At 38.6% G+C, this 13034-nt stretch overlaps 2 protein-coding genes and 1 long non-coding RNA gene across 6 annotated transcripts in view; 2 read left to right on the forward strand and 1 right to left on the reverse strand.

Moving 5' to 3' along the window:
- The window catches only part of LOC117411110 (ALK tyrosine kinase receptor), a 161012-nt gene extending 159119 nt beyond the window's left edge, over positions 1-1893 (forward strand). Inside the window, exon 30 of the mRNA XM_034018253.3 lies at positions 783-1893. Coding sequence (XP_033874144.3) covers positions 783-1589 — 807 coding nt within the window. The 3' untranslated portion in view covers positions 1590-1893. The remainder of the gene's footprint in view (positions 1-782) is intronic.
- Positions 1894-1896: 3 nt separating this feature from the next.
- Positions 1897-5808, forward strand: LOC117410451 (uncharacterized). The gene is made up of 2 exons (XR_004545689.3): positions 1897-3085; positions 3863-5808. It is a non-coding gene; the product is annotated as an uncharacterized LOC117410451 (long non-coding RNA).
- Positions 5809-11307: 5499 nt separating this feature from the next.
- LOC117411084 (CAP-Gly domain-containing linker protein 4-like) overlaps positions 11308-13034 on the reverse strand; it is a 67993-nt gene continuing 66266 nt past the window's right edge. For 3 of the 4 annotated variants that reach the window (XM_059025575.1, XM_059025576.1, XM_034018160.3), the window contains one exon: positions 11308-12495. In XM_059025575.1, coding sequence (XP_058881558.1) covers positions 12156-12495 — 340 coding nt within the window. In that variant the 3' untranslated portion in view covers positions 11308-12155. The remainder of the gene's footprint in view (positions 12496-13034) is intronic. The other variant, XM_059025577.1, reaches the window with a different exon arrangement.

Below are 13034 nucleotides of genomic sequence, written 5' to 3' on the forward strand. Positions count from 1 at the left end.
TCATGTAATGCCATTTAAATTGAAAGTCATTTACATCCCACTCATACCCTCTCTCTGCTTGAGTGTTTCCCATCTGGTGTCTACTGCATCCTCCCTTAAAGCTTGAATTTCAACTGAGTGTGTCCCTAACAGCAAGTGGAAAGTGTTACTATAAGAGTATGAAAATGGAGCTACCAGAGTCAACAGCAAGCATGCTCCTTTATAGTCAGAACACCCCTTAACCACTGCGCACCAGAGCCAGTCGTAGGAGTAGATATAGAGCTTTCATTCACATCTCCCCAACAGGGGTCAGTATCCGTAAGGTCAGTGCATCACACAACACTGCCTGTTTGCAGTTTGAATTCACCACAAATGGGCAAAATAAATAAATAATTGTGTTTCACAAACATTTAAACAAAACCATTATTTTTTAAAAGCATTTGTTAACAAATTGCATTCTACATTCAATGGTTTTCAGACACAAATCAAATAAAACAATCTTCAGCTAGCATCTTCAGGTTTAGTTTAAGCATAAAAGGCTCACTTTGAAACACTGAACAGAAAACATGATGGTTCTACATGGGAAACACAAAAATCCATTAAAAAAAAAAAAAAAAAAAAAAAAAGACGTTTACTGTTCTGTGCACAATCTGCCACGTATCCTCAATTTTCTTTTAGTATCATTGTAGATGTTATTATAAGAGATAGAGGTTACGTTGAAGTTACTAGCTGAAGAATGTCTGAATTTGATTTATCTTTGGTTAACGGTCTGAATGTGGTCTCATTTCCCTAACCTCACCAAGGACCCAGACGTTGTGAACACGCCTCTCCCTGTGGAGTATGGCCCTGTACCAGAGGAAGAAGAGACGGTGCCCATGAGGCCTGAAGACCCCGGCAACACCCCCCCTCTCTTGGTGTCCCCATTTCCAGAGCGAGCTGAGGAAGACCAGCAGACCGCTTCCTACCTGCAGCCCACACCTCCTTCTCCTCTCCCCCCTCTCACCCGGCCTTCCATCCTCTCTGTGCTCCAGAACAGCCCCAGCCGCCCCCCTCCTCTCCAGCCAGCCCTGCAGCAGAGCTCTGGAGGAATGGCGCCCGAGGAGGCCAGCGGGGGGCACGTCAATCTTGCCTTCTCCCAGACACAGCCTCCAGACCTGGACTGCAGGAACGGCAAGCCCACCAACCTCTGGAACCCAACCTATGGGTCCTGGTACCTGGACAAGCAGCGAGCGCAGGTCGAGGGTGAGGGGGATGACCATGAGCATAGAACTGCTGGCGATATCACGGCACAGGCACCTCCCAGACCACCAGCTGTGCTCCTGGAACCCTCTGCCCTCTCGCAGGGACCCCCTGCCATCCCTCTGTTCAGACTGCGACGCTTACCCTGTGGAAACATCAGCTATGGGTACCAGGAGCAGGGTTTGCCCCTGGATCCTCCACCACCACCACTGCAAATTACTGGTCGTACCAGGACAGGCAGTGCAGAGGAAGGTCGCCCCTTGCTTGTTTCCAAGGTGACTGCCATTCTCCAGGACCCTCCTCAGCAAAGCATCCCTACCTGGGACATCAGGCTTCCCTTGACAGAGGATGTCAGTGCCACAGCACTTTAGTATGATCCCCAAAGTTATTTCCTTCCCAAACTAACTAACTACTGCTATTCCCGATGTTGCCAGGCAGCAAGCCACAGTGTGTCAGATGTACTTAACTGCTATTCAGATTCTTAATGGCTCGTGATCTTTTGTGGAAGCACCCCATGTGTTTTTTTTTTAGGTAAAAATGTGTAAAAGACTACTTTTTTACTTTAAAATGAAATGTGGAAAAGTCATACAGTAACATTGTGGGTACACAGTCTCAAACTCAGTGTTTGGGGGTTCATACAACACTTAATTAAAACCAGAATTCATCAGGAAAGGTTACAGCCGATAGCAACTCAAATAGTGGGTTAGCCACTATTTGAGTTGCTATCGGCTGTAACCTTTCCTGATGAATTCTGGTTTTAATTAAGTGTTGTATTTCTGTATCATTTATTTTTGTTTCTTTTCCACCTTGTGCAGATGTACTCCACGTCTATTCAAAAGACTTACAATACTGAGTAGAAAAACCTATCATGTAAAAAGACTACTCCCAAGTCATTTTGTGTGTTCAATTAGAAATTGAAATCCCCATAAATGAGCATCCAGCATCCAAAATGATCACTGGAGCCACTGAACACAGATGCCTGTCCACAGAGTCAGGGTCAATTCCGAATTGAATTGAAATTCAGAGGTCAATTCCAGTTCAAGTGTGATCAAGTGTGGAACTGGTAATGAATTGGAATTGAGAAAAATCTCAAAGTTTTGGAATTGGAATTGGAATTTAATTGAATTGGCATTTTTTAGAGAATGGAATTAGCAATTCAATTTCGATTCCACTGAACACCCGTTTTTGCACAAATCTATTGCACTGAATTGCTTTAAAAAACCTGAGGAATAGTATGCCCAGTGTAGCCAGGCTCAATAGTCAACACAACTGTATGTATTTCACACAATCACAACAACAGGCGTCATGACTGATGAGCTGATTACAGCTTAATTTCCACAAAGAAGAGGTAACTGAGATAGGCAGATCACTAGTAGCCACTTCTACTGATAAATTGCTTGTTGTCATCTTTACAAATGAGACTATTAGTATGACAATTGTGATGTGAATGTTAACTCCTGTTCTCAATTAATTGGAAAGAGCTAACCTGCCCTACAGCTCTATTCAAGACCCAGCCTTACACTTAGTCTTTGTTGAGTACATTTTTGGAAAGACGAGGGTGACTGGGAGTGTTAGGATCTGGAGAGTAGTTGACTGTGTTGAAGAGTTTTTGAAGGATTGCTTGGATTCTGGACCTGGATTGGAACCGAGAACTCGGATCGTGTGATTGTCCCTGGACTAGATGAGGAACTGAGGAATGGAATAAAGACAATTTTGCTTGCTTTTTGACTACAAACTTTGCCTGTCGATTTAAACATTGTTGTCTTTAGGTGCCACAATGTCAAACCATTGTGCTATATGTAAATATTGCAGAACATCTGTCTCTGGTCCAACAAAAGCTACGTCCAACTTCATAAGGCGCCTCAATGTAAGTATATTATGTGACATATCTTGCATGTTATTTGTTTATTTAGCAGACGCCTTTATCCAAGGCAACTTACAGAGACTAGGGTGTGTGAACTATGCATCAGCTGCAGAGTCACTTACAACTACGTCTCACCCAAAAGACAGAGCACAAGGAGGTTAAGTGACTTGCTCAGGGTCACACAATGAGTCAGTGACTGAAGTGGGATTTGAACTAGGGACCTCTTGGTTACAAGCCCTTTTCTTTAACCACTGGACCACACAGCCTCCTATCTAAATTTCTTAGATAAATGTATAATTTTAATGTTTGGTGTGTTTATGCTTAATTAGCATGTTATGATGCAGGTAGAAAATATTTAGTGCAAACTTGTGTAAAAGAGGTTCACTAAAACTACTCAGTCTCCATGATACATTAATAGTTTTTGTAATAAACTGGTTAAGTGTATCTACTCCTCCAAGGAAAGCTGTATTTCAATGGGTAGCTCTTACCTAATTACATTTTTTGCATAGGTTACCAGCATCATACTTTATTGTGCCTGTGTATTAAGCAGGCCTCGCTGAATAGTTTAGTATTATTCAGCGAGGCCTGCTTAATTTTGTATCCTACCATATCTTGCCAGATGAAATACAGAGAATGAGATCTTCCATCTTGAATCTAGGGTTCATTATTGTAAGGTGATGATTAAATGCTAAGCTTCACCTGGTAATTAAATACTGCTTATTTTGCTAGATTTGTTGTTCAGTGTGTTTTTATGTACATAAAATGTGTGATTATTTTCAGAGAAAGCACCCTGCCATCCTTGGGGAGTTTGATGATCAATCTGACTTCAAACCCTAAGAAGTGGGAGGCCACAGATCCTCGCCAAGTGAAGCTTACCAAGAACATTGTTTGCTTTATTGCTAATGATCTCATGCCCCTGTCTGTTGTAGACAGCACAGCCTTTCATGACATCCTTAGCACAGCTGAACCATGCTTTACCATGCCCAACAGGAAACTCCTCAGCCAGAAGCTGTTTCCTTAACACACCTCCGGTGTCCAAGATCAACTGAGGAGTCAAATGCAGCAAGCCCAGGACATCTACCTTACCATAGATCTGTGGTCAGGTAGAGATATGAGGTCCTTTATTGGCATCAAGGGCCACTTCATCGTGTACTACACGCTGCATTTTAGGGGCTCACATACTGCAGAGAACATCTACGGAATGTATGAGAAGACAATTGAAGTCTAGAACATGGCTGACAAAGTTTCAGGCATAGTGACTGACAATGCTGCCAACATGGTGAAGGCATTCACCATATTCCCACCATTGGATGTCCAATGGTGACGAAGACTGGGATGAGTGAGGGGTATTTTTCATTGGCATACTCCATCGCTAAATTATTTTCATTTTCAGTGAGGTTTTTTCCCTGAAATGATGGATGGATCAGATTGGGGAGTAGATGAGCTGGTGTTATCAATTGGTCGTATCTGGCCTTAAACTTCTTGGTCACTTCTTTGTCCCCTGTCAGTTGCTTCTCCAGTTCTTTCCAAATAAATACTGCCTCTGCATCTTGTCAAGAGCAGCAGCTGTTGGCTCAAGTCGGGCAAGTAACTCTTCTGCTGACCTCTTCAGTGCAAGGTTCAACACTTTGTTTGTGACAATGGCATCAATTACATGTAACTCCATATTGTGTCCTGTGGCAAATGAGGTTGAAAGCCTTGCTGAATCTAATGGATCTGGCAGATTAGATGATGTGGTTGATGCTGAAACAACACTATTTGACTCTGAAATTATAAAGAAATAACATTTTCTAATTTAGTGTAGAAAAAATACATAATAGCAAAAATACTAGTTTGTTTTTCCTTGTCAATTTTAAGAACTTATAGTGGCTCAAAACTAATTTAACTTTTAATTTAAAAATTATTTTAACTTTATTAAAGTAACGTAATAACAACCATTAGACCTTGAATTTGTACTGTAGTTTTTCCTAATATTTTCAGAAAATATTTAAATTCCATTTTAAAATGACAAAGTGCATACCAAATTAATCTGACTTTAGTCAGATTTTTTTATTGCAACTGATTGTATAATTATATGAACTGTAAAATAAAATTAAAATATATCATTGATTCGGAACTTACCAGCTTCATCTTGTTCCAGTTGTTCACCATCCTGTGCAACACATTTCTTCAGTGATTCTTCAGTCATGCAACGAGACCTTGCAGTTCAAACTGGCATTTTTTCCATTTAGTTCTATACCCCTTTCCAGTTTTAGATTGTATTTTCTTAAAATGAGACCAAATTGGGTCACTTTTTCTGACATGCTGTCTTGTCACCGACTACATGTAGATTAACACTTATTTTGTTTGACCTGACAAACAAATTTTTATTTTGTAAACAAACAATGCCAGGCCAATATGACCCCAGATATTTATTAATGTAACTTTGTATAATTTAGACAATGCTTTCAATTGGTCTTTCCATTATATATTGCATTACTATTGTTATTATTATTTCTGGAAATTGCTTGTACCTGTCTGAACAGATGTTGGCAAAAAAAAAGGGCTTATAAAAATATGTGTTAGGCTTAGGTTAGTAGAGACTAATTTTCTTGGCAAGTAACAGCCTCTTTCTGATAATGTACCATAGTTACAGTTATACTAAATTCTGCACTATCCTCCAACTTTTTTGTGTGTTATAAAATTGAAAAATAACTTTATGATCTAATTAAATAATGTATACCTCAGAGTGTATTCCTGTGATTTGTAATCTTTTGCATATAAACATACATAGTGCATTGCATAATAATGGAGATTAAATTAATCACATAGCCTGTTTCATGTACAGCAATAATTTGCTATATTCATTTAAGATTTAGTTGGTTTGGTATGTAATTATTCACAAACCACCATTTGAAATATCCTAAGTGTTAAATTTACAATACCACAATGTTCATAATTTGAAAAAAAATCTGATTTAAATAAATCACCAACCTTGAAAAGTGGCAATAAAAATGAAAAACAAAAGTATATGTTGTCCCTTTTAATACAAAATTATAAAATTTCATGGACTAAAGGTAGAACTGGATTTGCAATTACACAATTGTAAGGTAACTGAATGTATACATGGATGGAATTAGAATTGATTAGATTTATTTTTTTAAAAAAAAGGGAATTGGATGGAATTGGAATTGATCTGGAGAGGGAATTGAATTGGAGTTCAATTAGTAGAATTGACCCAAACACTACTGTCCAAAGTTAGGATCAGAACCAAATCCTAGATTCAGTGGTGTGTTACATGGCTCATGCCTCTTGTGCATGTTGTATATGATTCTGTATTTTGTTTTCCTTATTGTTCATGTTTATAACTGGTCCTTTTCTGGGGTCTATCTTAGTGACTGCAGGGTATCTCTGATGAATCAAAACCACACAAGCGTCTTTTGAAGGGCTGCATTGCTCTCCGATTCCATTTCCAAGTGTGCTTGGACAAACTGGACAACTCCATGCATTCAATTTATAATAACTGTGTGGAAGACTCGCATGCACTGTACTTCCACTGTGGAGTACTTCCAACTGAGTTTCAGAACCACTAACTTTTCTAGCAGGGTTCCCAAAAATATAGCGTTGCACATATGCATGTGTTGCTACTAATGTTTAAATAACGTACCTGTCATTTTTCTTTTCATTGTTAACATCCTGACAACTTTATAAACCTATAACTTTAAAGTCTCTTTACAAAATGGCCACTCTAGTACACTGATCGTGTAAGGATTATTGCCCACATTGTTAAACAGGTAACGGCAATAACGATCTATGAAGTGGTCCGGAACAGAGAAGCTATATCATTTTATAAGTAACTTGAACTCTGCAACTGTTTAAGAGCTGAAAACAATTAAAAAGGTCTAATTAAGCAAATTATCAGTTCAATTAATGTTCTGGTTAAGTAATTGAGAGCTCAGTTGGAATGAAAACTAGCAGACACAGTGGGTCCCCAGGATAAGGACTGGGAAACCCTGATTTAGAGGACAGTTCTTAAACCCCAGTGCATTAGAGCGGCCATTTTGGCTGTGTGGTCCAGTGGTTAAAGAAAAGGGCTTGTAACCAGGAGGCATCCGGTTCAAATCCCAGCTCACTCACTGACTGAGCAAGACTGTGTGACCCTGAGCAAGTCACTTCACCTCCTTGTGCTCCATCTTTTGGGTGAGATGTAGTTGTAAGTGACTGCAGCTGATGCATAGTTCACACACCCTAGTCTCTGTAAGTCACATTGGATAAAGGCGTCTGCTAAATAAACAAATAATAATAAAATAATAATTTTGAAAAGAGCTTTTAAACAGTTCTAAGTGTAAAAAGTTGTCAACAATGAAAATAAAAATGATAGGCACATTATTTAAACAGTTTTAGCAACATGTGGGGACGTGTAACACTATTTCTCAGAACCTTGCTACTTGCTCTTAAATTTATTGTCTTTTTAATTTAGATAAATTCTTACGAATCTAAACAACCAGCACAAGGAGGAGGATTTGGACTAGATTCTCAAAGCTATCTACTCCAAATTGACATTAACACAACTTGTTCTGTAAAGAAAAGAAAAAAACACCAATTCTAATATTACTTACAATCACCAGCATTATGGTACTTTGTTTATTTCTGGTTTGTTAAATGTATGTGTGCGTTTTTCATTCATGACAAATTGGAGTTAAATAGCTACAGTAATTATAACACTAATTTATTAACGTAGCTTACCTAATGCAGAAGAGCCAAACCTTTTTGCAGTTTACAAACTATACCAAAATCAAGTTTCTGCTTTGTTATCTGATATTTTATTTCCCTGTTGATATTGCAATATGGCACAAAGAAACAAAATACATAACTTCCCAGAAGCGGGAGACTGATGGACAAAGGCAGCAAGAGAATGAGAGACTTACAGAAAACAAGGTATTAAAAAATGCAGTTTGTATAAGTGTCTGTACTGGAAGACATATACATTTTTTGTAATATAAACACAATAGACCATTAAACTTATAGTTGTAGAATACAGTCCCTGAGGTACAACAAAACCCTTTTTATTTTTTTTTTTGGAGAACAGTTTGAAGCACACAGGACACATTCTCTTAATTTGTTTTGGAGAACAAAGGGTCACACGCACCATCACACAATGTTCAACAGTGAGGTCATCTACAGCATGTGTGCTGTACTAAACCTTACAGTGTAAAGACCCCTCGCAAATACGCTGCCCTCAATATTTCACAACTGGGTATTAAATAAGAGGCCAGTCTTATTAATTCAGGTATTGATTTTGAAGTGTTTTTAAAGGGTTTATCAGAATCCCATGTACAGCACTTAACATTTTTGGTTACAATTAGATTGTCTTGATATTCATGTTCAGTGTTTTTTGTTAGTCAAATTTGTGAATTTTTCTTTCAAGTCGATAAACACTGATGGTCAATTTTTAACTGCAATTGCTGGTATGAAGGTGGCAACCTTAGCAATGCCACGTTCCTGCCTGGGTCACAGCACTTTTACAAGCAGGTGTGCTGTGAAATTATCAGGAAAGGAAGACAGGTTTAAACTGTGCGTCACTGCTGTTCAAATCGGGAGATACCCAAGCAAGTATATAATATAGCAGCACTACAGCGATGCATGAGGCACTGCCTGGGTTATTGAAGAGTCATATTTATGATGTGTACATAGCAAAATGTCTGTTAATGTTAATGTCATACCACACACACACACAATAAAATGTATTGAACAAAACAGGCTTATCTTTTTTCACATTGGTTCAAAATGGAAATTCAAAAGGCAACAAACGGGTAGCTCGGGAGGCACTCTCAGAAAGGTAACGGTTGGATGGGCATGGAGACTGAACTGCATGTGGACAATCACATTGTTACTACCTGTGCTGTAACTGTTCTGCAGAAAAACAAGCTATGATTCAAACCCGATTTCAGTCCTAGCGTCGCAAAAAAAAAAAAAAATCTTGATCATACTTGCTCACTCATTATGAGCCTACTGTCACTGCAGTGATCAACACTAGAGTCAAGAATCATTTATTATTTTGCGGTAGGAGCAGAAAGCACTAATGTTGATTTTTTTTTTATTTAATATGTGCTGCACCAACTGTGGAGCACCTGCCTGCTACTACTTAGATACAAATGATGAAAAGACCAAAACACAATGGCAAAGTGAGGTGCTATGGAATTGATCAATAAAATCAAAGAGCTTCGTGAGCTGCAACATTTGAAAGGAAAGTAGGTAAACAAGCGCCTGGTTTCACAGAATAACCAGGTGCCAGGAATTTGATGTTAAATAAATGGTTCCTCCCTTATAGCTGCATAAACTACTCCTATTACTAAACCTACAGACTCAAGTGTGGATTAATCATGTAATCAGTTTAGAGCAGATTTACAAGGAGTCTGATTGTTCAGTCTCCTAGCACCTGGTCGTTTAATTCATGCAAGGTTAATTTAAAAATGCCCTCTGCATTCATCTGAGGGTTAAACAATAAGACTAGAAAGATTCCTCTGAATTACTGCAGGTAATTCACACAATAGTGAATTGCACAAAAACAGCAAAACCAAAAAGATCCCTCTAAATGTATTGATGTAAACAAAGCTAAACTTAACACCTAGTTCTGAGAGGAGAAACAGATCTAGGGAACATTGTTAGTACCTCAACTAAAACATGTGGTATCAGGATTGTCAAAAATACAAACCTGTCCGACTTTATAGGCAGAAGATATGTTATTGTTTAGTTAAGAACTCAAATACAGCAAGTGTGTTGTAGAAAAGGGTAGAGCAGTACCAACAAGTCAGAAACAGCCAAATATCATTTATTTGTATATACTGAAATGAGTACAAATCTTTATTTTACTTTTTACAGACGCATACGTTTTATATCATAATACTCAATGAAGCAGTATTTTTTTACATTTGTAAAATATTAATTATTAAAATACAGCAAAATTGTTTCATTTTAGAACAAATAGATAGCACTTGGCTATCTTGCAATTCAAATACACTTCATCCACACAATAAAAAATAGCTATAGCGATATATAGAACAGCACATAAACTTTAATACATACACAATTCAGTCCAAAAATAAAAGGTATTATTGCAAGTGTAATACATTTACCTTAGTGACAGCGCTAGTCTACCAGTCTTTTTCCCATGGTCTGTGGTCACAAAGTGCTAGCATACCAGTAAATGCACTGTAGTCCAATGCACTTACCAGTGTGCCGATGTTTTATGAATACACCTCTTGATTTCCACATATAAGCAAATGTTATTTCTGAAATTCATCAAAATGATGATTGGGAAAGAGACAGGTATGAAAATAAAACTTGGGAGAAAAACGTAAAACAAATTTCCCCCTTTTCAGTCTTACAGGGCTGCCTGGCATTAACCTCACTGTTGGGGAGTTCTGACAGCTATTAAACACTCAATACAACTACATTTAAAAATACTAAAAGAAACTTAAGTTCAATGACAAACATTTCCAGAAGACATGGAGAAAGACTTCAGGTCAAAACGTTTGACATTGACCCTATTATGCTTCTTCATATTAAAAGTATTTCTAAAGGTCTGACAGGTGCACAAAGATGTTTCGGTGCCTCCTGTGACCAGCTGATTCTATGAAGACTGGGCAGTTCTTATAGCAAGGAGCAGTACAGGGCTGTAGCATAACACACCCATAGACGTCTTGCACACAAAAGGGCGTTTCTAGTAACCAAAGGAATAAAAACAATACATAAATAAAAAGGCTCTGCGTGTAACATAAACAGACTACATGCCTTCAATTTCAGTTTAAGAACAAAAATGAATAAAATGAAGTTTAAAAAAAAAAATAGTTTAAACGTATTACACTACCAATTTGACCTGCTTTCCCATATAATATATTACAAAATCACACTTAATTTCGGGCACATCCAGCTTGTTACATCTGTACAAAAAAATAATTCAAGTGCATTTATTAGTACACTTACAAAGTTTGTGGGTTTGGAATTCACTGCTGCTGTCTGATATTCGTTCTGGTATATCTGGCCTGATATTTTTTTTTATTGCACCCTGTTTATAGTACAAGGACTTGCTGCCACCACATTGACGTTTTTTTTTTTTTATATGATTCACTTCCTGTGCGTAGTTTTGTCGGTGTGTGTGTTTGTGTAAGTGCTCGTGTACGTGTAACTAACATTTCATTAAATGGTGTATGTGCTTGCAAGTGACTGTGCTTATAGTATGCTAGTTCCTGCTCTTCTGTTTTTTTTTTTTTTTAGTTTGTGTGCTTGTACAGGTGGTAAGTCTTTTTTAATCTTGGTTAACAAGGCTTACTAACCACAAACAATGCAGCACTAGCCAGTTCCCAGTATCCAGGATAACTTTCTTGGAATGTATTGCTAAAAGGTGCAAAAGGGCTACTAATAAACCGTTAAGGCAATTTATAATTCTAAATGTCTGTGTATTCATGTGTCTGTGTTTTAGAACATCATAGCCAACTGTGTAGGCAGTTGTCCGCCAAAAGTGACAAAACATTGTGCTCTTTTGCATGTTTGTTAGGCTTGGTAGGAGCCATCAACCTGGTAGAAGGGTTTTAAAGGCAGTGATTGTTACAACACTCAAAAGTTCACAATAAAATAAATAATAATCATAATAAATGGATAGGGGATATGAATGCTATAGAGAGGACAGCTAGAGGAAGACAAAGAAAGTAAAACCATGTTAGACACTTAAAATACCCTGATCATTAGTACCTCAATTCCATCAAGTAGAAATACACATTTTTAAAACCCCACAAATGCATTAGCAACAGAACTAGAGAGGGGTCCTGGAATTCACAACTTGAAGTTAATGGCAGATATAGTGAGAAATCTCCAGGTCTACAATACAATTTTATTTAGTTAGAAGTTAGAAGAATAGAGTGGTCCTTGGGATGCTTTCTAGAAAACATCAGGCGATCAGTGTTCCAGTTATATAAGACCTTGACGCTGTGTTTGACAACAAAACCCACAATCTAACTTCCCGATACAACTGGCTCAGTAACCATGAAAGCTGACCTCCTCCAGTGTCCTGCCCTCTGCCCAGTGGCCCCTGGTCCTACCTGCCCTCGTCCACAAGCTGGGCCCCATTAATGCCACGGTAGGTAACCCGACTGGGCCGCACCAGCACCCCGTGGTTGGGCCGGCAGGTGAAGTAGCGACGGTCTCCCACGGAGCCATCATTCTTGCCCTTTGAAGCCCGCAGCTCCAGCCCTAGCCACACCCCCGGGGCAAAGTCGGCAGGGCCCACGTAGCGGATTGTGGCTATCTCGTTGGAGCTGGCGAGGAAGACCTGCATGCCCTGGTGCAGCTTCACTGTGCCGTCGGAGACAGGTGGCAAACCGCCATACCCCGCACTAGTGCTGCTCCAGCTCCGACGCAGGAACGGCGGCCGCGACCTTGCAGGAGAGACACAAAGATACACAAAAGTACAGTCACAACGACCTAGCAGGGAAGACACAGAAAGATAGTCACAACGACCTAGCAGGGTAGACACAGAACACTGCAGTCACAAGAGACCTACAGTAGCAGGGGAAACACATAGCGCTACAGTCGAAGACACAGACTCACAAGCAGATCTAAGTCCTGGCCTTATTCATAAAGCATCCGTGTAACAACTATAGCACTAAAGTACTGCTACACCACACACAACTTGTTACATTAATTTTGCACAGTTAAAAAAAAAAAATAACTACATAAATGTTAAATCAAACAAACACATGAATACACTAAATAAATAAATAAATAAATAAATAAATAAATAAAAAAAAACATGGCCTGTATTGTATTATATTGCTATTGTCTCCTCATGAGATGAGGCTTAATACAGATGTTAACACTTATGAAGACTAAAAAAAAGAAAAATACACGTTTACAAATATTTGTGAAAGACACACTTTGACTATGAGTAAAAAGATAACCAGAACAGTGAAGGCTC

Source organism: Acipenser ruthenus, chromosome 6 (genome assembly GCF_902713425.1).
Source record: "Acipenser ruthenus chromosome 6, fAciRut3.2 maternal haplotype, whole genome shotgun sequence".
NCBI lineage: Eukaryota > Metazoa > Chordata > Actinopteri > Acipenseriformes > Acipenseridae > Acipenser > Acipenser ruthenus.